This window comes from Amphiura filiformis, chromosome 5 (genome assembly GCF_039555335.1).
Source record: "Amphiura filiformis chromosome 5, Afil_fr2py, whole genome shotgun sequence".
Classification (NCBI taxonomy): domain Eukaryota; kingdom Metazoa; phylum Echinodermata; class Ophiuroidea; order Amphilepidida; family Amphiuridae; genus Amphiura; species Amphiura filiformis.
The window spans coordinates 8,855,190-8,882,847 of NC_092632.1; the positions used below are offsets into that span (position 1 = coordinate 8,855,190).

The window sequence follows — 27,658 nt, forward strand, 5'->3', positions numbered from 1 at the left end:
ATTACCTTGGCAGTCTAATCACAGAAGATGCAAGATGTATTAAGAGATCAGATATTAACGTTTAGTGATGTTTTCACATATTTTTTGTGGGAGCTGAGAGTACACCAGACATATCAAATTGCATTCCGAATATGAGGAATGTTCCTCTGATATCAAATAATTTAGATTTTTTGAAATTTGCGATGTAATACAAATTTTGTGACAAATTAATAAAATTTGATATTTTAAAATTTTTTGATATTTAACAGTCCTCGAAGTAAACTTTATAAATCTAATGATTAGCATATTCTGACGAGTGTAGGTCGGCTTCGGCTGGACTGCATAACACAATATTGTAAATAATGCTTTAATAAATCACCAAGTCTATTTTAAATGTATTCCAGCTCCCTTCTTGGTTGAGCACTTTACTGTGGATGATTTACCTTACTTGGATTTATCTAAATCTAATGATATGTACTTAAAGTGTACATGTAGCTGGGATGAAAAGCCGACAATCAATTGAAAATTGTGACCTTTCATTTTGAAGATATAGGTTTTTTCCCAAAATTTTGTTGGTGTTTTGGGAAAAAAATCCATATCTTCAATACGAAAGGTCCAAATTTTCAATTGATCGTCGGCTTTTCATCCCAGCTACATACACTCTATGTACATATCATTAGATTTATAAAGTTTACTTCGAGGACTGTTAAATACCAAAAATATCAATTTTTAATCATTTGCCATAAAATATGTATTATATCACGAATTTAAAAAATCAAAATTATTTGATATCAGAATGACATTCTTCATTTTCAGAATGCAATTCGATACGTACGATGTGCTCTCATGTCCCACAAAAAAATACTGCCCAAACGTTCATACCCCACCCCTTAAGGAGGTAAAGAGAAGAATTGCACTGGCTAAGTCTACATTCTCAAAATTAGACAAGATCTTAAAAAACAGTGCCCTTAGTATAGACACCAGAATTCGGGTGCTCAACTGCTATGTCGTTCCTGTACTAATGTATGGAAGTGAAGCATGGTCAATAACAACAGACATTAAAAGAAGATTGGAGAGCTGTGAGATGTGGTTCCTTAGAAGAATGATGAAGATCCTGTGGACTGATAAAGTGTCTAATGACGATGTCCTAAGTAGAGCAAATGTGAACAGGAAGCTGTTACGTGAAATTAGAGTTAAGCAGCTCAAATTCCTTGGTCATATCCTCCGAAAAAGGATGGTTTTGAGAACCTAGTATTGACAGGAAGGATAGAAGGCACAAGGAGCCGAGGCAGGAAGAGAGTGATGTGGTTATCAAATCTGAAAGACTGGCTAAAAGAAAGGGGAGCTGAACATAGAGCAACAGAGCTTCTGGAGATGGCCTATAACAGAGAATTGTGGCATGACATGATAGCCAACGTCCTAGGATATGGCACCTAGAGAGAGAGAGAGATAAAAATCCATAAAGCTGGTGCCCTGCTTAGACCGATTATTTCAAGCATCGGATCAGTCGCTTACGTACTTGCGTGGTTTGTGTCAGGGATCATTTCTTCTCTCATTGGCAACACTGATCATCATCAAAAAACATTTCAGAACAATTAGTTGGAATTCAAAATAGTTTTTAGTTGGGCTTACTTTTACCTTCTTATGTTGGAGAATATAGGCAGATTGCATCCTTTGCCCGGTTCCCCTGTTTTGCTTGTCAGTGTTCCTGTGGGAACCAATTAGGTTTAGCCACTTAGAAAGTGACTTTGTCACTATCGGGCTATCCCTGCCAGGGGTTCTCTTGTTCTTTGTTTTTGTTCTAGTTTCTCCAACATGGGTTGATTCAATGTCTTGCTATATCACCTTCCATGGTTTGCATGTATATTTTTTGCATTGCGTAATTTATTAAATTATATGTAAGTGTGTAATTTTGATATTGTGCAATATTTTAAATGTATATATATGTACATTTTACTGGCAAATAAAATGATGATATTACTAAAGTTGGAATCGGATGAATCACTTGTATCACTTAATGTGTCTGCGCTTTTCACTTCCATCCCTGATGGCAAAAACACTCGAGGTGGTCGGTAACTTTAAAGAGTGATTATTAATTTATTTTTCTTTTATTATTTAACATCTGCCCTCCACCCACTGCTTGTTTGCAAGAGATAGGTGGATGATACATTTGTGGTCACAAAAACTGTGCATATCGAGAAATTTACCGATCACATCAATAACATTGATCCTAACATCAAATTTACGCTGGAGGAAGAGGAAGACAGTAAACTTCCCTTCCTTGACACTTTGGTTTGTCGCCAAACGGATGGAAATCTTAAGGTCAAAGTGTATAGAAAACCAACTCACACTGAGCAATATATGAACTTTTCCTCCCATCATCCACTTGAGCTCAAGCTCATTGTTAGAACGCTACTCCATTGCGCAAAAACTGTCATCACAGACCCGACAGATAAAGCAGAGGAAGTAGCTCATGTGAAGAATGTGTTAAGGAACTGCTGTTACAATGACTGGACTCTCTTTCACGGCCAGCCCAAGGAAAAAGATGGTGCTTCTTAGAAATTACGCAGAGTGTTCAGGACCGCGCTATCATCCACCACCACAAAATATGCTTAGGAGTGTGCTTGCAGCCCCTAAAGGCAACACTACATCATAACACCTTATGATGTCACACTGTCAATCACATGACGTTATCAGAAAGGTATATCCCAATTGTAGACAAGAGATCATCACAGCATCACCATCTGCTGAAGACACTAGTCGATCTAGTGAAAACATTCCAGGTGAGCGAAAAACAATGTAGTGTTGAAATGTAACTCTTTATTCAAGCACACCTGTGTTTTTAAATTGTTTTCTTTATTACTTTTCTCTTTACTTTTTTCATGGTTGAACTTAATGTACAAAAGTAAAGTACTTGTTTTCTACCTACCTTCAGACCAGGTATGTTCTTATTTAGTGGGGATGCTTGTTGGCTCATTCTGGATATAGAGGGCTGTGTTGGTGACAGTTGAATGTGTGTAGTGACCAGCTGATTGCTGTCTGACCCACTAGTTTGTTTGATTATACCCGTATGCGAAGCATGAACGGGTATATTGCCATTCTATGGTTTCTTCTCCTTCTCCTTCTCCTTTTCCTCCATCAAACACAACATTCTGTCAAGGCTAGCGCTAAAACTACAGTAGCCACAGGGCCCATATGTGGTACACTTATGGGCCCTACCTCGAGATTTATCCTTTGCCCATCTTGGCCCCAGAGGTCAAAGGTCACAGGCCCCAGGGGCCCAAATGTAAAAATACAAAGCATGCCGTTTCTCATCAAATGAAGCAGCCTCGGGGGCCTGAGTTGGTACACTGATAGCCCCAGGGTACTCTATATATACAAGTATACATGAACCCCATATGTCATATATTATGGGCCCCAGGGCCCCAAATGTTAAAACAAGGGGTAACAGATTGACAAAGCTAGCGCTAAAACTACAAGGGCCCCAGGGCCCATATGTAGTACACTTATGGGCCCTACCCCGTAGATTTATCCTTTGCACATCTGGGCCCCAGAGGTCAAAGGTTACGGGCCCCAGGGGCCCAAATGTAAAAATACAAAGCATGCGGTTTCTCATTAAATGAAGCAGCCTCGGGCCCTGAGTTGGTACACTGATAGAGCCAGGGTACTCTATATATACAAGTATACATGAGTCCCATATGTCATATATTATGGGCCCCAGGGCCCCAAATGTTAAAATAAGGGGCAACAGGTTAACAAGGCTAGCTATAAAACTACAAGGGCACTAGGGCTCATATGTGGCACATGTATGGGCCCTAAGTTGTAATGTGTCTTCTGCCCATTTTGGCCCCAGATGTTTAAGGCTAGGGGCCCCAGAGGCCCAAATGTTAAAACAAAGGGCCGGTCGTTTCTCAACAAATAAAGTAGCGACAGGGTTTAGATTTGGTACACTAATAGGTCTTCAGCATTATATTGTTTTATGTATATATGAACCCTATGTGTCACATAATATGGGCCCCAGGGCCCCAAACGCTAAAACATAGGGCCGGCCGTTACTCAGTAAATAAAGCAGCTACAATGTCCAGCTTGAGTCTGCTGATAGCACTTGAGAAGTATATTTCAACATATGCACAGAGCCCCATAAGTCAAATATTATGGGCCCCAGGCCCCAAATGTTAAATCAAAGGGCCGGCCATTTTTCACCAAAGCTCAAAGTTTGTACACAGACTGCACCTGAGAATTATATTGTTATATGTACATATGAGCCCCATATGTCACATAATATGGGCCCAGGGCCCTAAACGCTAAAACATAGGGCCAGCCGTTACTCAGTAAATAAAGCAGCTACAGTGCCCAGCTTAAGTCTACTGATAGCACTTGAGAATTATACTTCAACATGTGTACATGAGCCTCATAAGTCAAATATTATGGGCCAGGGCCCCAAATGTTAAAAAGGGCTGTCCGTTTATCATCAAATAAAGCAACTTCAGGGCTCGGAGTTTGTACACAGATTGCACCTCTGAATTATATTGTTAATAACACCCACCCCATCCCATTCACAGACAATTGCGTAATTATAATCATCTAGATGACAGAAACGTCCAGGCTGTTCCAGTTAAATTACATACCCAATGGCTGATCTATTTAATTTACATACTCCCTCTGAAATGGCTGTTCCATTTAATTTACATACTCCCTCTGGAATAGCTTTCCCTAATCAAATTGCACATTGTGAATTTCAATCTATCAAATTGCATAGCTTCACTGTGAATTAGAGAGACTGACAACAGCAACCTAAGTCCTCAGCAAATAAGGACTGTAAGTTTGTGTAAACCGATAACATGCGGGTATAGCCGTATTTGTGTACAAATATATAGCCTTCTAGTTAGGGTACTGGTCTTGTTGGTCGGTTGCAGGATCATACCCCCTGATGGTCCTGACACTGCTACCGATTGCTGTGTTGCTGGTGTAATGGACGCATTTGATGTGACACTCTGTGCGGCAGCAAGCTGTAAAGTGAGGGGTCAAGGCACAGGAAAGATATCATTGTCAGAAAGTTCAAGATCGATGAGCAGAAATTTTGTTAGAAGAAGATGAGCAGAAATTTTCCCCGCACATATTGGTAAAGATTGTATTCCACCTAAGTATCCTGCTATTTTCACTTTAAAATGTATCCCCTGCCCTGAATTATCTTATTCCAAATCCATCCTACCATTAAAAAAAACAGTCGTAAAATACAGAATGGCATTTCCAGTCTTTTAAAGATAAAATATAAAATTTATGAAAATTCATGCTGTACTCATCAGAATACAACAATGCTTTATTTAACAACTGTACTAGTGCATGTCAGTTTGTTGTAAAAAGTAATGCTCTTTGATGTGTTTTCTGTCCTCATCCGTTGGATTCACCATTACCCACTTTTTCTGATTTTGCTGGGGATCCCCTGCAGCCGTCATGGTTCCGGACCTAGGACTCCCCTTATTTGTCTCCCGTCTATATCGCCAAAAACCGTCTTATCTTAACCATGTTGAATCCGCCTCGTTTTTTCTCTTCTGAAGCGCCTCAGGAGAGGAACTGATGATGCGGTTTCTTATTATATTTTTGAGTGACACTTTTTTCCAATTTAGTCCAATATCCTCTTTTCAATCCATTTCTCTTCTATTGATTATGACCCCTCTTGACATTTACATCCTGTCAATTAGGACAATACCCTATTGTCCTCTGGTGTTGTCTATTCGCATATTGCTTCTCAGCACTTAGTAGTGAACATGCTTTCTTACAGTATAGACATAGCTTATAGTTGCTCTGGGCCTGTCTTGTTTGCTACCTTTTAACTTGCCTTCAGTTTTTGTCTTGTATTTGTTTTTAAACTACAGCATGTAGTTTTCGTTGTTTAATTTGATATTTTGTCGTCTGTCCCTGAAGAAGTCCAGTTTATCTGCTCGAAACGTCGGTTGATTTTTTGTCTGTTAAGTTTTGTTTGTCTACTATATGTGCACAGTGATTTTCATCACTCCAGTGTACTTTTGTACTGTTTTCCTGACCCTTCCGTGGGTTCTGGAATTGACAATTTTTGACCATCGAACTTTGGTACTCGGCACCGAACTTTGCCTGTTTTAGGCCTACATTGGTTGTTTGGTTTTTCATGTCCGTTCATGTGCACAGTGATTTTCATCACTTGTTCTAGTACACTTTTTCTTCTAATGCCTATTGTGTCCCCCACTTCGCCCTGCCCTGTCTAGTCTGTATTTTACTTGTTCCCACACGTCAAGTTGGTGTACCTTGCCTTTTTTTTCTTTCCAGTTGTTCATATATTCAAGGTTTCCTCTTGTATCATTTATTGATCCTTGATGTGTTTTGTGTCCTCGTCCGTTGGATTCACCATTACCCACTTTTAATGCTCTGAAGTATTTTTATGACAGCCATACTCTAATGGATAGATTGCATGTTCAGTTCAACAATGATAATGGTTAATGTAAAAAAAGCCAGTTCAGGTAAAGGGGCAGTCTTTAGGAGAACTTTTCTCTAAGGCGACCAAAAAACAAAATCAGACAAACTTGTTCTAAGGGCGGAAAGACTTGCAAAGTAGGGTAAGTTGGTAAGGATTTTCTTTCTTTTTTTTTGAAGAAGCTAATGACTCTAAAAAGCTCTGGAATATTGACAAAGTTGAAAATTCAGTCAATATCCATCTACTTCCACCAAAAGTACAGCTAAAAGAAAACAATCACCACAATGCAAAATATGGGTCTGTTAGGTCCATAGAACCAGGGTTTTTGTCATCTCCTAAATATATAAGACAAAACAAAAAATATGTCTAACCGCTACTACACACATTTGTTTTGCAGTGTGCATTTCTGGGATCTAGATTGGTACCTGGAACTCAACAGAGTTCTGTCTTGGAAAAATTGGCCAATTGAATTTTATACAAAAATATCTGTAAAAATGTGTTATAAATGCATTGTTGGAAAAACTGCTTAACTAAATTCAAATTTCAGAAAATATTTCATTATGTATATAAGAATATAATTTTTAAAAGTTCCAAGCTTATTTTGACTGAGTTCGTGTCAGGTAAAAAAAAAGGAGAAAAAAATAATGAAAACAGCTCATTCAGCATTGAGACATACTTTTTTTTGCCTAGCAAGCAAACGTAACAGCACCTCAACAACATGGTCCAATATTGGCATATCACAATGGTGATTTTGAAAACGAGAGATGCTGGTAAACTTTGATCTGCAACTTTTTGTCTCTTGAAATATCGTATTTTGATTCTAGTTACATCTAAATGTACTTGAAAATCAAACAAGCAAGCACAGGTTTGTTACTTACTTGTGTGTTACTGTGCATGATGAGTGCATGTAATCTGTGGATGACTTTATTCTTAACCTGCATGTACTGCTGCAGCTGATTCTTCTGCACCTCATTGCAGTTTGCCATACTTGATAACCTATGAATGTTTTCATGCAGCATCTGCAAGTTACGTGATCCCTGGACGACTTTATTCTCAATCTGCAGGTACTGCTGCAGCTGCTGCTTCTGCTCCTCATTGGGGTTTGGCATGCTGGATAACCTATGAATGTTTTTATGCAGCATCTCCAAGTTACGTGATCCCTGGACGACTTTATTCTTAACCTGCAGGTACTGCTGCAGCTGCTGCTTCTGCTCCTCATTGGGGTTTGGCATGCTGGATAACCAATGAATGTTTTTATCCATCATCAGCAAAAAGTGTTGTGTTTGTAATAACTGTTGAAGGAAAAATAATGTTACATTGTTATGGTGGTGTTAATACACATTAAACGTAAAAGTGGTATGACTTGGGAAAATTTTGCAAGACATTTTATGTAAATTTTCTATTTTGTGTGTGACTACTTGGACACAAACAATACAATACAATGTGCAATCCCTATGCACAAAATACTCATCTTGTGTTCTCTTGCGAAGTATAGATACATGTACAAATTGTTACTTCATACATATTATAGGGTAAAGTGGGGCATTAGGGACCACCATCATTAGTTTTTATCATACCTGACTTTTATTTAATACTTGTCTCTGTTTTTAATGGTTTCACTTGATAGACCTGTTATTCAGCTATGTACCGCAGGAAAAAACTCTGCCAAAAATGCGTTCATTTTCCAACACCATGCATTTATTTACAGTGATGTCAAGTGGTCCTTATTGCCCCGATGGTGGGGCATTAGGTACCACCAACTAGTACCATGTTTGTTGACCATTTTGAGACCTTTGATCGTTCTTAAGAGTTTCTCTTTAAAAGTCTTATATCAGTATGGTGTTTATTTTATGTGAGGAACAACTGACACATGCAGTCCTGGTCTTTCCAGTCCTCTCCCGAGCCCACAACTTCTCCATATGCAAAATGCCAGAAAAGTTACAAAACATGCACTGGAGTCAACCACAACCAACATGACCAATGTCCTCCAGTCCACAATCAGGACATATTTTGTCAGGATCATCTTCATTGTCCACTTTTTGTTTTCTTTGCCATCTTTTACTGGCTTGGTTTTAGGGTTCTTGTTATTTTTGTTGGTTGGTTTTGACTTCTTGTTCGGCTGCTACTTCTTCTCACAGTGCTTTTTCTGTAGTACACCAGCATATTGTACATACATGTACAGGGCATTAAGGACCACTTCTAACTTCATTATATGGCTATGATTTGACCCTAACATGTCATAGTTGGATAATTTAACTTACTACAAACCCATTATGACATAAAATAAGCACAAACTTTAAACATCGGCCTGATGATGCATCATGGATATGACGTGATACCGTAGCCATCATAAATAGTAAGTCCAGTTGAATAGAATTATAATTTAGTACAACAAACTTTAAAAGTTGTTGGACAACTGATTTATACATGGGGAACAGATATTTCACTGAAAACGTAGTATGTGGCGTTAGGGACCACCAGATATCGCAAAAATCATAAAATTGCAAAATTGTCTTTAAAAGTACATATATAGGGTATATTCTGTTAATTACCTATTTTTACACTACTAATAAGCAAACTAAATGTAATTCATAATACAATTGTGGTCTTAGTGCAATCTATAAAGAAGCACACCATAATCTGTAATTTACTAAGAGGCCTGGCGAAAGTGGTAACATCAGTCAGAAGTCCACTTTCAACATGACATTTTTCTCTTCAAATCTTTTAATGAGACAAATAAATCTTTTTTTTTAATTTTATATTTGAATAGAGAGGGTGGCCTATCTGCTGTGCCCTAGCAGGACATCATTCAATATGAAACATTAAATATTAAATGCGAGGATCCAGAGGATGCATGCCTGAGAAATATATAATAATTAAGAAATGAAGCTCAGACAAACGATTACATGTCGTTGAGTTCACCACCACACGCCATAACAGCTCATGGCGGATCTCCCGGCGAATTGAACATGTAATGATTTTATTCTCTCGAAAATGTCTCACGGCCAATGAGATTTACTCTTTTCGAGAGAATAAAATCATTACATGTTCAATTCGCCGGCAGATCCACCATGAGCTGTTATGGGTGTGGTGGTGAACTCAACGACATGTAATCGTGGTGCTCGCTGGTTCGAATCCAAGCGGTTCTGATTTTTTCTCTCCTTTATTATAATACCAGTTTGTCTGAGCTTCATTTCTTTAACAAATAAATCTTGATATATGCTTGTTAGTGAGTCCTCTTTCAGATGAAACTATCAAAAGTTGTTGATCTATACCTCATGTGGAAAGAAAGGATGTTAAATGATGTATTTTATCTAGTCCGAGATACTAAAAAGTTCAGGGTGTACAGTGTACTTTGAAGATGTCTGCCAAGATGATGTTTGGGTCAAACTGTGATGAGCAACTAACATGAGTCTTACATAAGCACTGATCATTTTTAATGAGTAGCTATTATAAAACCACTCTTGCAAGGCATATTTAAAATAATGGTCAGTATTCCCTAATATGCATAATAATTACTTGTTTATTGGGCAGTACCTAATGCCCCATGGTACAGGGTGTCCCAGAATGATTTGTACCGTGTTTGCAAAAATAACTAAAAATAGAAGACGGGCAGTGTATCTATTTTTGATACATGCATTATAATGCTGGACATGTCTCCTACTTATTCTGTTAATTTCAGCACGCTACCTTTATTTGTTTTGGCGTGGCATGCAATAATGTAAAATCGATGAAAAACTGCTTTTCATTTTCAGCATAAACGACTCGCATACCCTTGAAAATGGCACAATACGATTAAATAAAGAACGTGGGATGTTTGGCACAGCATTTCGACGACAACTACTGTTGGAGTCGGACCTTAAAGCTTGCCGGACAGCTGCAATGTTCGCTCTAGTTCTTACAGTCTTACGAGCACCTGAAGCTTCACTCTGCCGATTCCTGACAGTTCTGTGCTCGTCAAACTTCTTTACGTTATACACTATCGCTCCTTTGACTGGAACGCGTGCTCGCGGAAATCGTCTAATGAATCTTCTTTGCGTCTCAACATAGCTGCCGGTTTTTGCCAGTAAGTTTTTGAAAGAAATCTACGCTGCTGTACAATAAATTGAGGAGCCATCTTTTCTGTACCACAACCAGTTCGAACTCTGCAAGCATTTCAAATGACATGGACCTCACACCACAATAACTAAAACTACCGCCAAAGAGAGAATGGGATTAGGCCGCAAATCCTTAATTCCATGTAATGATTGCTTCGTAACGTCATAAATAATAGATAGATATCGGCTATTTAGTGGAAATATGAACAGGGCACAACTAAAATACCTGCATAACTTTTTCCAAATAACTTTGTGCTGAACAGTTAGTAATGTTACAGGTTTTCAAAATAGGTTGCGTTGTCAAAACTTAGAATTCACCATTTTTACGCAATCTTCTGTAACTTCTACTAGAAACGTCCAATTTTTAAAATCTAAAAAATCTGAGAAATCTAAATATATGTAAAACTTAAAATGTAAAACAATATGAACATTTAACATGCCCTTCATACCTAAAAAATTCCATCTTTTCCGGTATAGATCATTCTGGGACACCCTGTACCTAATGCCCCTCTTTGCCTTATACATTAACATTGACTTTACTTAATATACTACAAATGCATGCAACATTACAATAAACAGATAAACATTCAACTAGAAACGGTGGGATGCCTCTACCATGGGGCGATTTAAATTCGGAAAGATTATAACAGCTATAAAATGTCAAACTGTATGAGTGGTTAACAAACAAACATAACCTCAAATGACCTCTGTTTTTTGACCTCCATATGTGACCTTGAATACCACCAATACATGAAGGTATCCATAATACAGGTACGACCCAAATTTGGGTGCCTTAGGATTTCAACTGTTCATATGAGACCAAATTTTACCCAAAAGTCTCAAATAATGGTATTTTACAAATTGACCTTTGATAATCAGTATATGACCTTGAACACTGCCAATAGATGAGGGTTCCCACAATGCAGCTATGACCCAAATTTGGTTGCAATAGGATTTAAACTGTTCATATGAGAACTTAAAGCCTTAAATAATGGTATTTTACACATAATCTCAAATGACCTTTGACCTCCATATATAACCTTGAACACCACCAATAGATGAGGGTTTCCACAGTGCAGCAATGACCCAAGTTTGATATAAAATTGGATCGATTGAGCCCATATTTATGGGGGGTACTCACATAGAGCTATGAGTTTTAAAATATTGGATGAGACGTAGTCGAGTCCAATATTTTAAAACTCATAGCGAAACCAATAAAAATTGGGCGTAAAGCATCCAATTTTATCATTATTATGTGTTGGATCCAATATTTTCATACACTTGGATTCATCAAAAACATAATAATGGTTGCAATAGGATTTGAATTGTTCATATGAGAGAACCAAAAGTCTTAAATAATGGTATTTTACTATTTGACCTCAAATGACATTTGACCTCAGTATATGACCTTGAACACCACCCAAGAAAAGTAGCCACAGTTTCTAACCATGATCCACCTATCCTGAAAATCTGAAGTCAATCCGCCTGTCTATTCAAAATATACAGCATCCGGAGGTACGGAAGCTCGGAAGCCCGGGGGTACTCACTTTGCAATTATTCACACAAGACATATAAAAGTATATATTTTTATAAAGGCAAGACATCAATGAATCTCAATATAAATACAGATTTGGTGTAAAAACAACAATTATGAAGAAAATCACAAAAAAGTGAATTGTTGGCAATTTTTGTTTGGTACATCATAACAAAAAAACACTCTTTCCAAAAATTTTTGTTTTGTTTTTCATAGTCTTCAGGCACCATTCCAAGAATGTTTTTTTTTTAGTTTTTGATATTGGCCTTATTTTTAGAGATATTGACCATATAAGGCATCAAAATGAACATTTTAAAATTCACAAACGCCTATTTGCACAAAATGATGCCTAAAATCGGAAATAGACCAAAATATAAAAAAATGAGAAAACAGTTTCTTAAGTCGATCATGCTTTTTATGATGATCATAATTGCTTACCTATAGATGCTGTATTTATTGAGTTATCGTGTACCTAAATCGTCATTTTACCGAGAAAATGAACATTGAAATAAAGGCCGTTGAAGTTTAAAGTGGTCACATTTTGCACTTTGATCGAAGCTCACAGGAGAATGCGGCATTTCTTGTTTTTCTACCTTACATTACGTAAACATCGGGTAAATCCACAGCCCCTTGAGAAGTTTGGGCGAAATCTATTTATATCTTGATGTTTAAATCGGGGGAAAGAACTTGAAAAAATTCACATTTTATCAGCTAAAACGGAGCCATTTGACCGCTAGTTTTTTGTGAAATCAGTGCTTCCGTGGTGCTTCCATAAGATGCGCCGTGCATGCAGATAAGCGTTGTGTATGCGTAGCGTATCTGTGTGTTAACAAATTGCGCGACTACAAAACGCGATGCGTTGTTGAGCGTGTGTACCCCGATGGAACAACAAAGATTTTCTTTCCCTTAAAATTGCGGAAACAAGTGAAATAGAATCCATAAAATAGAGCAGTTAGAGTTAACAAATCTGGATTTTCTTTCCTTGTATAATTTATAAAAAACATAACGAAGTAAATGCATTTCAAAAAAGCTCAATTTCGCGAAAGAAACAATGTCTAGAGTACACAGCCACGTAAATGAATTAAATAAATGTTTGGCAAACAATTAATAAATATGTTTTGTTAAAATTTGTAGAAATTGTTTGATAGTAACTTTTTTAAACATTTATCTTATGTTTTGTTAAGAAAATCATCAAATTGATGTTTGTAAATTTTCATCATATAAACATTTTGATCAAAATTCACATTTTGAGTTTGACTAAAAAACACATTTTGAGTTTGACTAAAAATCACATTTTAATCACCAAGAATCATATTTTTGATCAAAAATGACTAAAAATCAATGTTTTGACCAAAAATCACATCTTCAAAAAAAAAATTACATTTTCACTAAATATTACATTTTCACCAAAAAAATCAAATTTTTTACCAAGAATCATATTTTTTAACAAAAATTTTTTTAAATCATATTTTTGGCCAAAAATCATGAATTAAACGTAAATTTCAAAACTTTTGGCAAACATTTGTAAAACAAATAAAAGATGATTAAAATAAAATGTTTGACAAACATTTTGCTCCATAAACATTTGACAAATTAAATTAGTGCGTGGCTCCTTATACGTTTATAAACCGTTTGACTATAAATGTTTGATAACAAATATTTGTTCAAATGTTTGGTGAAAACAGCTGTATACAAGGCAAAATACAGCCAACTTATGATCCTTGAAAGCATATAACAAGACAATGAGATTCTCGAGCCACAAGTCTCGCCTGCTTTCACGACCGCTTGCTTTTGCACTGACAGCAGGATTAGTGGACAGAATCCTGGATGACCCCGAATAACCCCAAAATGATCTTGACATTTTTGGTCTCGCCTCAGTGTTGATTCCCACCAAATTTCACAAACCTGCACAATCCATGGCAAATGTCACCCAAAAACGGGTTGGGTATGGTACATTGGAAATCAGTGGCAGTGAAAATAAGCTTCATTTTTCACAGTTATTTTCTGTGCAACTTACTTTCGTATGGCATGACGGGCCATGCTCTGGGACATGCCCATTGCCTGCTAAATTTCACCCTTGCTCTCACAAGCAAATAATAGTAAAATATAATTGTAAAAAAATAGTATTTCCAGAACTATCTAAGTACTTACCGTAAATGATTCTCTTATGCCACGAAATTGTGTTTTTAATTCTGTTTGTGCAGCGAATGATATAAGATCTATCACTTCAGTAGAAGCATTTTGTAGACCATGTGTTTGACCTAGGAACAATAATTACGAAAAATGATAATTACAAAAACAATACTGCCATGATCTCTTTCACACTTCCTGAACCAAACATGTTTTCTACTAACACCAAACCATTCTTTTGGTCAACATTCTTTTCTCAAGTCAAAGATGTTTGTAGTTAAGATGAAGGCATTGAAAGCAACTGACAGGGCATACATTGCAGTTTGTGTGCCCTATCCAAATTGGAGAGGTGAGTCAAACATGTATGCAAAATATGTAAAGTACAGACTCCCCTTCCCCATCTTTCAATGTTGGAGAGTCTCACAGACCTGTTGATAACATGGCTTTGTCCAACATTGAATTGGGGAGCGGTGGCAGAGATATACCAAAAGAAAGACAAAGTGTGCCAACATTTTTCCATGTTTGTAGTCAGAGGGCCTTTGAATATTTAATGTTTAAGTTTCCAGGAACTTCCTTTCAGACAACTTGATGTTTATGTCACACATGGTCAATATCATACCAAATGTTCAGTAAGCACATATTTTAGTTACAATAATAATAAATCAGGGATTTATGAAGTGATATAATTGCCATAGGATGCATGTGCTAAGAAAAAGAGGAAGCAACTTGAGAAAAAGGGGACAACAGAAACCAGAGACTATATGTGACGTGTCATGTCAAAAGGAAACACTTTTGGGCAATTTATCAATTTTAAGGTTTTTACATATCATAAATATAGAGATATTTTACTCCACAATGCCGGTTTCCGTAATGAAATTGGACATTCCAAAGCGGAGATATTGAGTTCCTAAGTTATGGTATTATAAAATTGGAAATTGAGATATCGGCCTTTAAAAATATTATTGACAATGTTGAGAGTACGAATTACCTTCAAAAATGTCTCAAAAAATACAAGATGCCAGTTATATTCTGGTCTGAAACTATCAGTCAATGTTTTTAACATTAATAACATCACAAATTCACAACAAACCCCATATGTGAAAAACTCACCCCGGCAGATTTTTGGCTATTTCTCCATTTACGATCCTGCCCAAAACTGCCTCCTTTTGACATGACACGTCACATATATTTGGGAAGAGCTGGGTTTTCAGGAGATTCTTGAAAGAATTGATACGAAGATGATTCAAAGTGGGGGGGGGGGGGGGGTAGATATGGCCCTCACACCCAGCATACTTACTTACAAGTTCTAACGATGACAAGGGAGTTGCCAGCAGCTGAATGGAGAGAGTAGATGGATTTCTGTGTGTGAAGCAGAGAGGAAAGGTAGCCAGGGGTAGAGAACTTGGGCATTTGTAGGTGTAAACAAGAATACAGAACTTGATTTGTTCAGCTACCAGTGAAACTCAGCAAGAAAGGGGGAAGTGGAAGTGATTTCAGTTATGATCTCAGTATCTTGATGGTGTTCACCTCGTAACTTACATGATCTGTTAACACGTTCCTTTAAGGCATCTTGATTGAGAAATATCCTTTCCTCAATATACGGTAAGGTCTGACGCAGTAATGGCAAGCTTTTCTGTGAAGTATAAAGTATAAAAGTATTGGTAAAACAGTCTTGACCCTTATCCCCCATTTTTCTTCATCAAAATTGTGATTTTGGCATCAGAAGATAGCTCATATGTATCTTTTTACAACCGACAATTTAATGCCTGAGACATGTTTTGTTTTGTTTTCACAGTGAATTATGGTAACCGCACCGGAAGTGTATACTATGCTATGGGGCATTGAAATGTACATTTTTGCTTCTCATATCAAAACCGCCGGAGCAATACAACTCAAATTTTGGAAACATATTTTTTAATGGTAGGCCTTAATGTAAGTTAGAAAACAGAAGATGGAAAAATTGGAACATGCCCCTTTAATGGATATACTCTTGAATAATAACATTTCTCTAGTTGCCGTGTCAAAACCGATAAATCGGCAGATCTTGGAAAAAATTGTGTCGCACACATTGAATTATAATTTTCACGAATGCTTTAACTTCCATTGTTAATTTCTTTTGTATAATCAAACAACCTGACTTCACTCAGAAAAATGGTAATGGTTTTTTAATCTTACATCAATTCCTTTTATAAACCGAAGTAGGTTGTTTGAGGGATTTATAGTCAAAACACAGTGTTGCAGGTGAAATATTTTTTATCTAATACTAAGGGCAGGACACCCTGCAGAGGAAGCTTTCCCCCTTGAATTCACAGGTACAACCAGAAGTGAACTCAAATGAAATTTATCAATGTACAGTTGCTGTGAAGAATGATGAAATCCTTGATACTCAACAGCAGCAAAATGGTCATTCAAGGTCAAGGATGGAATGAGCATCCTTGCAGATCATAGAAGGTCCAAAAAACTTTACAATTTGTTACCTGCACAATGCATCAAAACTGAGAGTACTAATTTAAGGGAGGCACCACTCTGATTGCAAAACTGAAGACAATGTGAGCTCGGGACCTTGTGTAAGAGCTGGATAGTGTATGTGAGTCTGTCATTAGCAGACAAAAAGGTGACTATGAATGTGTCAAATGAGCTGGATCTAATCCTCATATAAATAAAGCAGACAACGCTGCAAGAGAAAAATCTTTCGGTATAGGCAGCTTGTACAGAATACAGTGGGCCTGATCAAAATAGGTCATGGTCATAGGCCTCAATGTATTGGTACTTGACCTATTTTGCTGTGTTACGAATATTGTACTACTCATAAAATGTAAAGGATCAAAAACGATCAATTCTTTCTTTGTCTTTTCTCATGGTGCTGTTTTTAGTGTCATGAGACTTCAGTACTCAGGAGTGCAAGTAGTTGCTTGAACATCAAGAGTTATTTTTAAAACATGTTAGGGGCGCCGGTCTTTTGAGGGTGCGTGTGTGATTGCATCTACCCCATCACATGCCTAAAATGATCATGAAGAGCGCGATTTACAAAACAGCTAAATGTTTATGCAGTACATTTTACTTCCCAAGATTGTGATTCAAACCACACACCTTAGCACACCTCAACATCTTGAAGAATGTGATTTGCAGCACACCTGGAATGTTTAAAAAAAAGACCTGAAGTTTTCATTAGACATTCCTTGATAGATAATGTACACAGTGATTACTAACCTTAAGAAATGGTACCAGGTATGGTTGGGGTGAGGAGTGCAACTCCTTTTGAAGCTTCTGAGTAAATTCCTCTGGTTCTGTTCTACCATCCTAAAAAGATATCATTTTATACTGTGAGTGTAACATTAAATCTAGTATATTATTAATCAAGTCTACATTTATAACCATATTGTCAAAAACAATAAGGAAGTATTAGATCTATCCCAATACTACTAAAAGTACAGATCTCATATATTTCATTTAATGAAGTCATCTACCCTTTCTCTAGCCCTTTCTGCATATACAGTCAATAGAAAGTTTCAACTGCAATTGGAGGTCCCTGGTTCAACCATCTCAAAATTCCACTGATTGCTCTTTCAAACTTTTATTACTTCCATCACATCTTTACTTAACCCATGAAGACAAATGAGTCACTTCTATAGAAATACTTCCCTTGTTTTTGACAATATGGTATACAAATATGGATAATGTTTATGAGTACAATGGTAAGAATATTTTCATGAGGTGAAATATGGACTGTTCCATTCAAAGAGACTTTGCCGAGTTGAATGGAACAGATCATATATCATCAAATGGAAATATTCTTTCCATTGAACGTATAAAAATATATTTTTTTAGTTTTATGTAACTCATACATACCGGGTGTCCCAAAAAAAGGTTACATGTAGATTTTTGAAAATAATCTGGCTTAATGTTGACAAATATAAATATCCTTTTCAAGACATAATCTATGTACCCTCTACTAGTACCACTGTGAATGTCAAGTTCACAACCTACGTACTTAGCCTGCATTCCAGACATTCCTGACCAAGCTCTTTACGCGACATAATGCAACACAAGGTTCAATACCGTATATCACCGTCACAGCCACCGTGCATTTGGCGGGGTACTTGAGTAGGCACAGCCATAGCATGACAGATGCAGTATTTTAATCTAATAAACATAGAATAAAACTTGTTCAGTTTTATTCCAAGAGTTCAATCAGAAATGTAAAAACAAAGAGCAGTGATTTCAAGTCAACAAAATCCAAGCAAGGCCTATATGTAAAAGATTGTTATTCATTTCACTATGTGTTTGATGATAGGAGATACAGCGTGCAGATCTGTTTTCACCAAAAACATGTTAATCTCTAAAGACAAAATCTCAAAACAAACATGTGCTTGTGTTCAGCATGCGTTGTGCGATATTTTGATGGTTAGCCACTCGACACCCCTGTCATCTTGCGCTCATAAGTTAAGTTGCTTTTAAGATACAGAATTGAAACTTAGCAAACACATATCTGAAAAAATAACATTGTTTTGTTGTATCATCTAAAAAGGTGGTTCATTTTCTACATGTAACCTTTTATGGGACACCTTTTTTTTTACTTAATTTTATAAATCACAAGCAAAACAAAATAAATTACAAAAATACATAAACTATATTTATTTTTGAAGCGACACCCACACCTTTAGTTGGCGAGTCGAGGTGGTCGCGTTACTCGCGTATGTCAGTGTTGGCATGGTAGCTGCATGTGAGTGCAATGGAAAATAAAATTGAATATTACACTTGATCGTGCAGAGTGCAATAATCTTTTTCTAAGAATAGCAAAAATAATCAACAGTAATTGACCAATCAAATGACAAGAATCTTTGTATGGGTTAATATTACATCTGATCTTTTTGTGAATTGGTAAAGGTCTATAATAGCCTGATGTACACTGACGTAAGTGTAAACACACCAGATAACATTCCCTGGATATTGAACAATATTTTTTTCTCCTAGGTACATATTTGACTTTTATTCACACCCATGCTGAACCATTCTAGAAAAAAATGCATCAATGCAAAAATCCATATATTACATATAGCGTGTTTCTATTGAGTCCCCTGTATTTTACCGGTAAAACTGTTCGCCAGCAAATAGCGGCGAAAGGCGGATAACGGTCAGTTTCCATTGCATGTTGTTTACCGGTAAACACTCGATGGACAGCATCAATTAACACACCTTAAAAGTTTGCCGGCGAAAGGTCGTGCACTGGGGTCAATCGCAAAGCATTGTGGATTTTAATATTGTAGTATTTTCTTAATTGTTTGGCTAAAAATGAGGTAGCAAACACGAGAAAAGAAGACTGAAGAATAATGTTTTTTATTAGCGTTTTCATTCGTTCGCGTACATCAATTTACGCCATTGGGGAATCCCCCTCAGTGATATTGACGTGAGTACTCAGTATTGTTGCGCACAAAAAAAATAGGTCTTAGAATTCAATCTTTCAGTTTAATTTCAGTTCTTTTTAGTGAATAGTAATTTAACATCAACAACATAATATTAAATTCATGAAAACTTTCTAATCTTCTGAAGCACACACCGCCGCGGATCCGAGTTGATTTCTATTTATTTCGCATGCACAGCTGGATTCATCCGCTGTTGTTGTTGTTGTTTTATTTCATGGCTTTTACTAGGGTCATAAATCTTAACTCATGTTAAATATTTAGCACATGTATAATGCAGGGATAATGCATTATGAACATTTCTCCCATTTACTTTATTTATAGCAAGTGAGTCAAATATTTGTATAGGCCTAAGAATTTTTGCGAACGGAATGGTAGCCTATATAATACATAAACAAGCTAGCTCATTGATGATGCAGAGGTCAATTCGCGACTCAACTTCCGTTTTCTTCCCTGTATGCGCATTCAATCGGAACGGAGTGAGTTTCTATTGACGTTCACCGGTAAGCGGCCCCGCTATTTTCCTTCCTCAAGAAGGAAAACGTTACCGGATAAAAACTCGCCTCTGTTTACCGGTAAATAGCGGGGAAGGTCAGTTTATATTGAGCAGAATTAATCCCTTTACCGTCTTTTTACCGGAAAATGGTCCGAATAGAAACACGCTAATAGTGGAATATATACTTTCATATGAAAATAAAAAATTGGGTTAAAAATGGATATAAAAAAAACCAAATCTCTTCCAGGATTCGAATCTGGGAATCATGCGTGAGAGGCACGGCATTTCCTACCAGACTACCTAGCCCGTCTTTGCTTAGTGATTAAATTTTACGTATCAAAAAAAGGCAACATGTAGATTTTTGAAAATAATCTATGTAAGTTAATGTTAACAAATATAAATGTCCTTTTCATGACATAATTTATCTACCCTCTACTTAGTCTTATAATTATATCTTGAATTGGTATATCAAATAAGGTGGCTTTGTTATGAATTGTTATTTTCTGTGTTCAGACATCAATTTAAGTTGCATGAAGTAAGTAAGGTATCATTTGTATTGCTAATACTGTGTATAAAAGAAAATCCAGTTCATTTGGATGAAAAATAAAAAAGCTAGACCTTTAAATGTCTAAGTAGTCAGGGGTGGACTCAGAGGGGGAGCAGCAATAGAGTTTATCACAAATTGGTCAAAATGATGCCTTTTTTAAAGAGTCATATCTGGAAAAGAATCAACACATTTAACTAATGAAATATCTGAGTGAATGTTCATACGTGTTGGTTATTCAAACAGCAAAGTAAGTTTAAACAGTCATTCAACACAAAATTAATGAGAACGACCTCAATATTTTGACGTGTAACACACATCCTCATCAGGAAAACTCCATTTCAGGTCACCTCAGGTCAATCGTGAAGTCAACTCCTTCACAACATCTTTAGAGTTCTCCTGATGAGGATGTGTGTTACACGTCGAAATATTGAGGTTAGTTCTCAATAATTTTGAGTTGAATGACTGTTTAAACTTACTTTGCTGCTAATGAAATATCATTTCTAACCAAAGATATCCAAATTCAAGTGCTAATTAGTGCTAATCATCCATAGAGTTTACACACAAAGCAGAGCTCTATAGAGTTTAAACACAAATCGGTCAAAATGATCAAAAAGGCAATATTTCATTTGCTTTTTTAAATGCTAAAATTCTACGGGGTTGACTGTGTGCTATAATATTCCAACAAGCTTTTTTTTAACATGAATCTTGAAATATTTTTTTATTATTTTATTAATTTTTTTCCGCCCCAAATCGTGGCCCCTGAGCATGTGTCCTGTGGTAAATCTGGCCCTGGACAAGAATCTCTGGCCCCTGCTTCCCTCTACCAAGTTTCAAATTTCAAACCCATATGAATATGATTACATATAATTGTAAAATTCAACATATTCATTTATCTTCCTACATGCAGGCAGTGTCATTATAAGAGAAACAACAAAGGGTAGTAAAAGGGACTTTTAAATTACTAAATTGTTTTTAATAATATGTGACCCGGCAGCACAAAGGAGCCGTAAATTCCCTAAATTGTATTCTGAGTTACGGTATAAAATGTGTACGAAGGTCATATTCATCGGTAACTTAAGCTGGCCCGACATCCGTCTCATTTTGATAGTAAAAAACTAATCAATAATCCTATTGTTGAAGTGGATAATAAGCTTCTACCTTAGATGGCTATAGAACCTTTAATAGCTCTGGTCTTTGTTTGCTTTTGCTAAATCCTGTTCAAGTGGTGGGTTACCAGGCATTGTATTTTGTACAGGTATGCATAACCAACAATTAACAATGAGAGAACTTTCTTAAACCTCGTTGACTTGGGGATGATTTGAAATGACCGTCAATCATGACTGTTTGATATTTATTGCCAGCAATGTGGAAAAAGAGACATATGTAAAAACGTAAAAAGCTATAATTTTGTTGAAGGAGCAAAGTTTAACAAACCATAACCCCGCTTCTGGATATCGTTTGAAGTCAAATGATATACCATTTTTAAGTTTATGATGTTTATTTTTTAAGGGGGTACTACACCCCTCGATAAATTTGTGTCTATTTTTGCATTTTTCTCAAAAACTAATAACACAATGGTAACAAAAGTTATGTATATTATAGGGGCAAGGAATCCAATTACTACACTGGAATTTCAGTGACCCAAGACAAGCGGTTCGTTATTTATGATAAGAAATAAGGTACCACTAGGATGTACCTCATTTCCTATCATATATACTGAACCGCTTGTCTTGAGTCACTGAAATTTCAGTGTAGTAATTGGATTCCTTGCCCCAATAATATACATAACTTTTGTTACCAATTTTATATTTTTGAGAAAAATGCAAAAATAGTCACAAATTTACCACAGGGGTGTAGTACCCCTTAAACACAAAATAAAACAAAATTGACCGGGGGAGGAATTTACGGCTCATTCGCCGTGAACGGTCACATATAATTTGTTCTATCAGACCTGCCACCCTCTGGGATCACAAAAATGTATTCTGAAACCCCATACATGTAAGCTGAATTTTTCATTAAAAACTGTATTTTGTATGACGGCATGAAAACACACTGGCGATCTTGCTATCTGGAAACATCTATTGGTTTTCATTGTTTTGGTTTTCTTTTCTTTTTTTCCTTTTTTGATCATGCTTTGGGTCTACTGTTGTCCAACCATAGCTTATTGGTTAACCTAATAAAGGTCCTGCTATTCAGATTCAGTAAAAAATGCCCTTTTGACAGGAAATCACATATATTTGCATATTTTAGAAATTGAGATGCATTATTTGGCCTCCAAAATTGCAAATTGGTCAGAGCCCTAGAGTACAAATATTAACTGTAACCTTGTGCTTTACTTACAAGTAGATTCTGCAACAAATGTTTGACATTTTGCACAGTTTCTGGAGCATGGATAGCATTGGATGCCAACTTAATCACAGTCATCAGGAAGTTCTTGCACTTCTTTGCCTTCTCAATTTCAGACTGAGACAATGGAATTTGCACTGGGGCTGTTTCTGATGAGGATGTACTCGGCTGTTGCAGTACATGTGCCACTGGCTGTGACATTTGTGCTTGGGGTGGCACACTTATAGTAACCCGATGGGTTCTTGGACCCCTTGGTGTAGTCCTCTGCTTGCTCTCAATTGTCATATTAGGTTGTCTAGGTTTGCTGACATTGACAGGTGTGTCTGCTTTCCCTGCCTCTTGTGTGATCGTTTGCTGATGAGGCTGAATAATGGCAGGTGTTGGACCTCTAGGTGCTATAAGTTGATGTGCGCTGGGCTGAAAAAATAATAGATTGAAAGTTAACAAAAGTATTGATGATAGGATTTATTAATCAACTTGAATACAGACTGCAAAAGAAAAATAGGTTCACAAATAAATAATACAAGCCCTATTATACCCTATCTAGTTGTACACATGATTGGGCGTGAGCCGGTCCTATATGTAAAACAACATTAATACCCGGCTGCTATGATATTTCAAGAATGTTCATAGTTTTTTAAATTCTGGTATACATCTATGACCAGGGATCATCTTAGCTCTGCCTCAGACATAAACAATCAATCATGCCCTCAATTCTATAGGGTCCACAACTTATAAGTTCCCCCTAATACTTTTTTAGATAAGTCGAAAAATATTTTATGAAATGTAAAAATATAAAAAGGTATGTATAGCCCTGTTTGTTTTACACATGTGGACCAATTTATAGCGTCACACATCATTGCGTACAGTCACAATGGTTAATTGAGTAAGAAAATAGGCTGTTTTAAAAGTTTCACCTGAGTCCATAGCAGTCAGGTTTTCTTTAACAAACACTATGAATAGACCTGCCTACTGTATTGTTTGAGAGTTGATTCCTATGGACTCAGATGCAACTTTTAACACTGTTTAAAGCGGTTTCTTTTTTTACATAATGAACCATTGTGACTGAACGCAATGACGTGTGAGGCTATAATTTAGTCCATATGTGTAAAACAAATAAGGCTTCCCATACATTTTTACACCTTTGCGTTTCGTCAAATATTTTACGACTTATTCAAAAAAGTATTTAGGGGGAACTTATAAGTTGTGGACCCTATATTAATGAACCCCTAAATTCAATGTTTTTAAGCCAGTGACTTTCCAATTTACGAGCATAACATAATATATTAAAAACAAACTTACATTGTTTTTCTTTCTCTGATTATTGTCTCTTGTTGTTCTTCCATCAGGATTTTGACTGGCTGATGAAGTTGAAGGTCCATAATGGAAACACTGTTTTGTTGGTTTCTTATTTTCACTGTCATTCAATTCTTGACTATATTTCTGTTTGACAGGTATGTGTACATTTACTGATGCTTCTTCGTTCGAGGAATTCTCTGTTACTTGTAAGATGGATTGCTTTGGCAAACTCTCATCTTCTAGCTCATGTACATACATGGGAGAACCAATCTGATCATCTGAAACCGCAATGGAAACTCTTTTCTTTACCATAGAGTCTACATGTAAACCATCCATTACATGATCTTCTGATGTTCCAACAGTGTCTTTGTTTCTTTGTGTATGGTCAATTGTCTCATTATCTAAGTGGTTTAAATGCCCTAAACGTTCAGATGCATACTCAACTGTATGATATGGAGTAAGCTGCCTTGAGTGAATTTTTGCCGATATAGATTTAGAACCTTCAGCTCGTTTTTTAATAGGAATGGATGGTATCATGAATGGTGAGTCTTCCTCGCTATATTGGTCACTGCATGACATAACATCTAGATCTTCATCATCTCCCAGATTTGATTGAGATGCATCATCATTGTCTTCTACATCTGCTTCCTGACTATTTACTTTATCCCTCAGCTTATATGCAACATATACGATACCTGCATATGGTGGATTTTTAGAATCACAAAGATTACCAGGATGGCAACTTTTATTTTCACATCTTGTATCCTGCACCGCGTAGTGGTGAATAAGTTGCTGTTCCAGTCTAATGGCGTACTGTTCAACATTAGCAAAGTTTCCCTTTTTAACCGGATTGACCTTTTCGGTGATGGCAACTAATGCAATAAGCCCACTGTATCCATTTTTGGCATATTCTTTCCATCTGCCGTTTATACCATCATCCAATGCCCATGTTTCAGGATCATTTTCATCAAATATTACATTCAATCGTTTTCTCGCATGGCTCTTTCCTATAGTATAAGCATGAATCTCTTTGTTTGTTTGTTTTACTGCAATGGTCTCAAAAATATTGTCCACTTGTTTAATTAAAGTGTTTCTAATTTTACGACTAATTCCACGACATGATAAATGTTGATAGTCATTTACTATGTTAGTTAAGTCGACAAGATTGTAGCTGTAAGACTTGGCGAGTCCTCTGCAGAGTAAATCGTAAGATGTGTCGCCTCTTTTCCTTGCACTGCTTACAGCTGACATCCTGTAATCTGTATTAAAAATGAAAAAAAGGTTTTGTAATTTTGTGGCTATCTTATTTGCATTATCAGGGGGGCACTCCAACTTTGGAGGTGACGCATATGTAGGGCTGTTTTAGACCCCCTTTTTCAACATCGCTGTCACCCAAAGACCCCATATTTTTTATGAGAACATGCTTTGTCACCCAAAGACCCTTAAATTTCCATTTGAACAGCAACACGTCATCTATCACTGATTTTGTTACGTCTTTGGGAAATAACAAGCCATTTGAAGCCATTTAGAATGTTAAAAAATCAATTTTCGAGGCTTCTTTTGGCTCTCACCCAACGACCCCATTTAAAAAAAGGTCATATTCTCACCCAACACCTCCTTAATTTAGATCGAAATGGACCGTCTCTCACCAAATAAAAAAAACACACTCTCACCCAATGGCCCCATATTTTTGATATTTTGCTCTCACCGTGCCAGCCCTACACCTATATCCATTCACAGATAGAGAATTCACTATACATTTCATATTAAAGTGCCCTCTGGGTCTACCTTATCTGCATCATTGTGAAAGGCCCACCTTGATCTTTCAGTTTCTGAAGATCCTTATTTCTTAAATCTATCCACCCTAACATTTTGCGATTTCTTTGACAGTTAGACCTTCCTTGGTAAGAGCTTCCTGATAAGGATCTTCAGAAACTGAAAGATCTAGGTGGGCCTTTCACAACTGCAGATGAGATAGACCAGTGAAATAGAAGAAGAGGAAAAGGTGTCAAGACTTTATCTTGAAGTCCGGTACGCCCGGATACTGCTCTGTCAATACCAAAAAGTAGTGACATAATTTTATGTAGACTGAAAAAGGATTACAAGGGGGAGGGAGGGGGTAGGAACAACAAATTATTCATGAATATGCGTGAGATTTTACTCATTTTCCAGCTTTTTGCGCGAGATTTACTACCTAGTCGTGAAATTATACTACCTTGGCGTGAGACAGTGAGAAAGTGACCCAATGCGTGAGACTCACGGCCAATGCGTGAGAGTTGACAGCCCTGCTTTACTTTTGTACAGTGCAAGTCTTCCGAATTTGGCAACCTTAATTTCAAATCTTCAGGGGATATGTACAGGGGGGTTAGCTTTATTGATTTGATTTTTTTCTTTTTGATTTATTATCTAGGGTCTGTACATATTTAAGCACTGCAGAAAACAATACCTGTTATTTTGTAAAAATAATTCCACCCCTAATAGTAACCTCATAATTTAATTAATTTTCCATTATGATAATGTACTAAAAACTATATAATCAACTAGAAATAAACAAGAAGATTAGTACCGGCAATTCAAATTATTTGCAAAAAGACTTCAATTGCTAACATTTTCTGCACATGATTCCGATTTTGCATTTGCGAGTTATGCATGATTATTTTTTTTTTCATTTTGAATACACCTTGTTTGTTCCCCCTTTTCTCAAACATTATTTAGCACCTGGTCTGCTCAGTGCATTTTCTTCCATGATTAATTAATATGATGATAGTTAATTTTGCTGTATGTATTATCACCATGATCATGTTATGTTAAATTTTTTGATCGCATTATTATTTCATGATTTGTAGCAGCTGAACCAGGAAACCAACCGAATATATGGCTTCAATTGAGTGATAGTGATACTGCCGATTTTCTTTTTTCACTGAAAATTTGCCTCCAAATAAACACCTCCTGCAATTATACTCCAGGTGTGGTCTTACCAGGCCAAAATATGCTTGCTCCCGTATCCTCTGTGAACTTGATCTTAGATTCCAGCGCAGCATGCCTAGCAGCCTTGTTGGTAATATTGGCAATGTGCTTTTGCCATGACATATCGGAAGAACACACTATAGGCCAAAATACAGGTAGCACTGACTGATGCACACCGTCGACGTCCTATACGATAAATATAAATTTAATACTCCGTTGGTGAGCGACGGGCGAGTGGTAGTGAGCGACAGGCGAGTGGTATTTCACTGAACGCAAGAAAAGGAGTTATATCTGATTGGCTAGCAATCGATCGCTTAGGTCGCTCAGTAGTCAACTACAAACTCATGCATTCAATTCGATTGAAATCGATTATTCTATTATTGACGAAGATAAAG

The 27,658-nt window shown here is 36.7% G+C and overlaps 2 protein-coding genes across 2 annotated transcripts in view; both read right to left on the reverse strand.

The window, feature by feature from the left end:
• The window catches only part of LOC140151773 (uncharacterized), a 30,561-nt gene extending 27,525 nt beyond the window's left edge, over nt 1-3,036 (reverse strand). The window contains exon 1 of the mRNA XM_072174110.1: nt 2,909-3,036. Within this exon, the coding sequence (XP_072030211.1) occupies nt 2,909-2,956 (48 nt within the window). The 5' untranslated portion in view covers nt 2,957-3,036. The remainder of the gene's footprint in view (nt 1-2,908) is intronic.
• A 1,523-nt stretch (nt 3,037-4,559) lies between these two features.
• Nucleotides 4,560-27,386, reverse strand: LOC140151774 (uncharacterized). Its single transcript, XM_072174111.1, has 9 exons — nt 27,275-27,386; nt 24,300-25,555; nt 22,992-23,414; nt 17,399-17,488; nt 15,728-15,821; nt 14,210-14,319; nt 7,306-7,719; nt 4,847-4,988; nt 4,560-4,585 (listed from the first exon to the last, which is right to left on the reverse strand). Exons 1-9 carry the CDS (start codon nt 27,384-27,386, stop codon nt 4,560-4,562), a joined length of 2,667 nt encoding a protein of 888 aa, XP_072030212.1.
• Nucleotides 27,387-27,658: the final 272 nt, after the last annotated feature.